Raw genomic sequence first — 3,646 nt, forward strand, 5'->3', positions numbered from 1 at the left:
AATGCCCAGACCTCACAATGTGCATTTCTGCAGGCCACCTGAGGATATGTAACAAACATACTTTGACTTTTTGTATTTGTCATCTTGATGTTAAAACATTTCTGGTATCTCTTTTGAGAACTGTTTCTGGCCATTCATCAGAGCTTTGCAGGGAACAACCCTCTGCCACCTTATCTTTGTCAAGAGAATGAAAACATGCTGTCCCTTTTACCTCCCAGCTGGGACTGATACGGTCACTGGACTGAGCTGCCTGTTGCCCTGCACTTGCAACACAACCTGCTGCTCCATCTGCCTCTGCAGTCACCTCCTCTGGGGTTCAGCCATGTCGTGCTCCCAGCTGAGCTTTCTGCAGACAAGGGCAGAGCTGGTCCTTTCCTAGAGCAGGACACAGCAGTCTTGTTCCTTACTTTGACAGCTGTGAAAATAGCATTATGTGCACCTTCTTGGGGTCCACTTGGCTTTACTTGGTACTCTTTGTTCAGATCAAGGAAAGATCTGCCCCAAGGAGCAGAGCACATTGATCTGAGAGTAAAGTGATGCTGAGTGTCTGGCTTTCTTACAGTAAAGATCTGGGGGATAGAGAGGAAGCCTAATTATAAAAAAATAACATTCAGAAACAAATATTCAAGCTAATTTCAAAAGGTGGTTGTGTGGATTTAGCTATGCCTCCTTCCACGTGTGAAATCAGTTTCCATAACTCCCTCTGTACTGGTCCCTGCCCTGTTTCCTTCAGCATTGCCTGTTTTGAAACTGCCAAACTTTTGTTTGATCTTGCAGCCCTAATATTTTTTTAATCTGGTGTCCTGCAGGCGTGTGTATATAAATAAACCAGGGAGGCATTTTACAAGAGGTTCATAACTTGCCTGCAAAGTCTTTTAAACTATAACCCGAGACAGTGGGTCACTGGTAGGGGGGTTCCATGGAGCAGGATCTTTATTTGTTCCTGTATTTCATCTCTGATGCAAACTGAGAACATCTTTTTTTTTTTTTTTACCTTTGCAGATATCAGCTACTGACCATGTCAACAGAGTTCCAGGATGCTCACCTTGCAGAGGTGAAACCTCTAGTGGAGAAGGAAGAGGTAATTATTTTACAGCTTTTTAGAGCTTGTGTTTTATTTCAGGGATGCTGTTGGAACTGCACATATTTTAGAAATCTAAGAACATAACGTATGGAAGGAACAAGTAAGAGAAAATGGATATGGAATGAGTGCTTTGATATTTTTTTTTTTTTTAATGATGCAAAACTGAAACTTCATTTACACCTTCTTGAAATGTGGTTTTAATCTTTTGTGCTAATCTGGTGGTGACATTTTTTCTTTTCTGAATGACAGCTCTGGGTGTCTTTAGCTGTTTTGAATGATGCCAATTGAGCAACTTCTTGTGCATCCATCTATACCTATAGATTTCTGAGTGTAAGGATACAGACTATGCTCTGTCAGCTGCCGTTCAGGGAGGCACAGAGAGCCTTTACTCTTCCTTTGGGCACACTTGAGTCTGGAGGTACGACTGTGCCTCATCAAGTCCTCTCTGGCTGCACTGAGTTGTGACCAGGTCTGCAGCTGGCTGGGTGTGCTCAAGCTCCAGCCTTTCCTCTGAGGTTGCAGTACAGAAACATCCTAGCTTTTTTTTGTACTTCTTGTACTTCTTTCCATTTGTTTTTGCATCTTTTTTTTTAAATGAAGCCACTGAGTTTAGTGGATGTCTGAATCTTCAGTGTTAGCAATATTCTGTTTCAATGTTCATGGCAAGTAACTCACTGTAATATATGAAGGAACCTCTCAGCTTTTTTTCTTGAACCAAAACTACAATTTTTCTTTTTTCAATGATTATAATTCTTGACAATGATGTATGTATGATTTTTTTTTTCTGGCTTTCTAAGCTATCAGTATTCATTGCTCTATCTGCTGCTTTGTGTATTCCCAACTGCTTTTGTGTAAACACTTCAGAAAATCATTTCCACTTTCAACTGCAGTGAAATAGCTAGAGAAACTTTTTAAACACAGCTCCCTTGCCAAGGACACTGCATGAAAGCAGAGCTTGTTTGGATACCAGTGAATGCAGCACTCAAACTTTTCAGAAAGTAAGATCCCTTTTTAATGCCAATATTGTTCAGTAGTAATAAAGCAAAGGAGACACTAAGCACAAGTCCCATGAGTACTGAAAGGCCTTAGCTTCAAAGTTCAGAAATATATTACAACACTGTAACTTCCTGAGGTTCTGTAGCATGAAAAATTTGGAATCTTGATAATAAAAGCATATAGCTTTTTTTTAACAACATTACCTTAAGTTTTGCCTGTGTGGGGAAGCTAGTATAGAAGTTTGATTTCTTCTGTGGCCATTCTTAACATAGATGAGGGAAGCTGCTTTATTTATGTATTTTGAGAGAGTGGGAAAGGTTGCCCTGAAGGACACTCAGCACATACTAAAGTTAACAGTGGAGCTGGTGTTGAGTGGTGATGCACTTTGATGTTGCATCATGGCTTGCTGTGCTTAGATTTCTTCTACAGCTGAGTCTTCATTCCTGAGCTGTGATGAGCCTTGTGTTACTTGCTCTCTATGTAGACACCATATACACTTCTTTCTTTCAGCAATACACCCCACTGGAGCAACAGTGTATGAAACTAGTTAAGTTTAAAAGGGCTTGAGACCAACAGTATACCAAGATTAAAACCAACATGTCTAAAGCCAAGAGTATGTAAAATGACTACCACAAGCAAGTCAACTCTTTAGCCCTTTGTATGTCAAGACACTGCTGAGCTGCCTAAAGATCACAGCTCTAGAGTCCTGTCATAATTACAGGTTGGACTGCAGTGCTTTGAGGTCCAACATCTGAGATGATATTGCCCAAGACAGCAGCTGTATTGCTTCTGACATCTTCCATCCTTAATTTATCCTGGGCTTCTGGGACTGAGTGACCTCCTTTCCAGGATCCTAAGCTTTGCTTTTTATCTCAGTACTTTTTTTCAAGCTTTGGCTTCTCTGTCATACTCTGCAGTGTAAGAAGTGTTTACTTGGCTGGTTTGTCCTCTGTTTTCTACCTTCCAGTGGGAATACAAGTTTGACTTCTTCCTTGTCTTTTATTAAAAGAAGGTGACTGTAAGGCACTTCTTCCTTTGAAGCCTTAAGTCTCTTAGACTGTTGGAGGTGGGGAGGATGTCACCTTACTCCTTTCCTGGTGAAGATCCTCAACAAGCATAGGAGCTTGTCAGTAATAACAATGGCTTGGAACTGACCTTTCCATGTCCAGCCAGCCTCTCAAACATAACAAGGCGTAATTTTGGCTAGGATAAAATCCTTCCCACCTTCCACACCATGTAACCAAATCCCAGTTATGACTGCTTAACTGAGCTGCAGGTGCTCAGTGCATACTTGAACAGCTGTCCATCCTGGGCAGGGCTGAGGTGGGCTGTTGGCTGTCCCATGGAGAGAAGTTCAGTGTTTTACTGCTCCAGCTTTCCAGTGATGTGATGGAGACTGAAGATCCACCAGCTGTTATGCTTTATTTTGCTGGTGTGTAATCTAGTATTTTATCTCTTTCATGTTTCCCTTGAAGTTTGGGGTAAAAGCTCTTGGATGAATTTTGCTGTTAAGCAAGAGAACTTTTGTTGGTTGATGGAATGGGACAGAGCTCTCAGCTGCTGAAC

General features: G+C 41.4%; 1 protein-coding gene across 1 annotated transcript in view; it reads left to right on the top strand.

The window, feature by feature from the left end:
* Nucleotides 1-1,004: 1,004 nt before the first annotated feature.
* Nucleotides 1,005-3,646, top strand: part of NDRG1 (N-myc downstream regulated 1) — a 25,441-nt gene continuing 22,799 nt past the window's right edge. The window contains exon 1 of the mRNA XM_008939655.1: nucleotides 1,005-1,081. Coding sequence (XP_008937903.1) covers nucleotides 1,019-1,081 — 63 coding nt within the window. The 5' untranslated portion in view covers nucleotides 1,005-1,018. The remainder of the gene's footprint in view (nucleotides 1,082-3,646) is intronic.

Source organism: Merops nubicus, unplaced genomic scaffold, assembly GCF_000691845.1.
Source record: "Merops nubicus isolate BGI_N331 unplaced genomic scaffold, ASM69184v1 scaffold14554, whole genome shotgun sequence".
Lineage (NCBI taxonomy): Eukaryota > Metazoa > Chordata > Aves > Coraciiformes > Meropidae > Merops > Merops nubicus.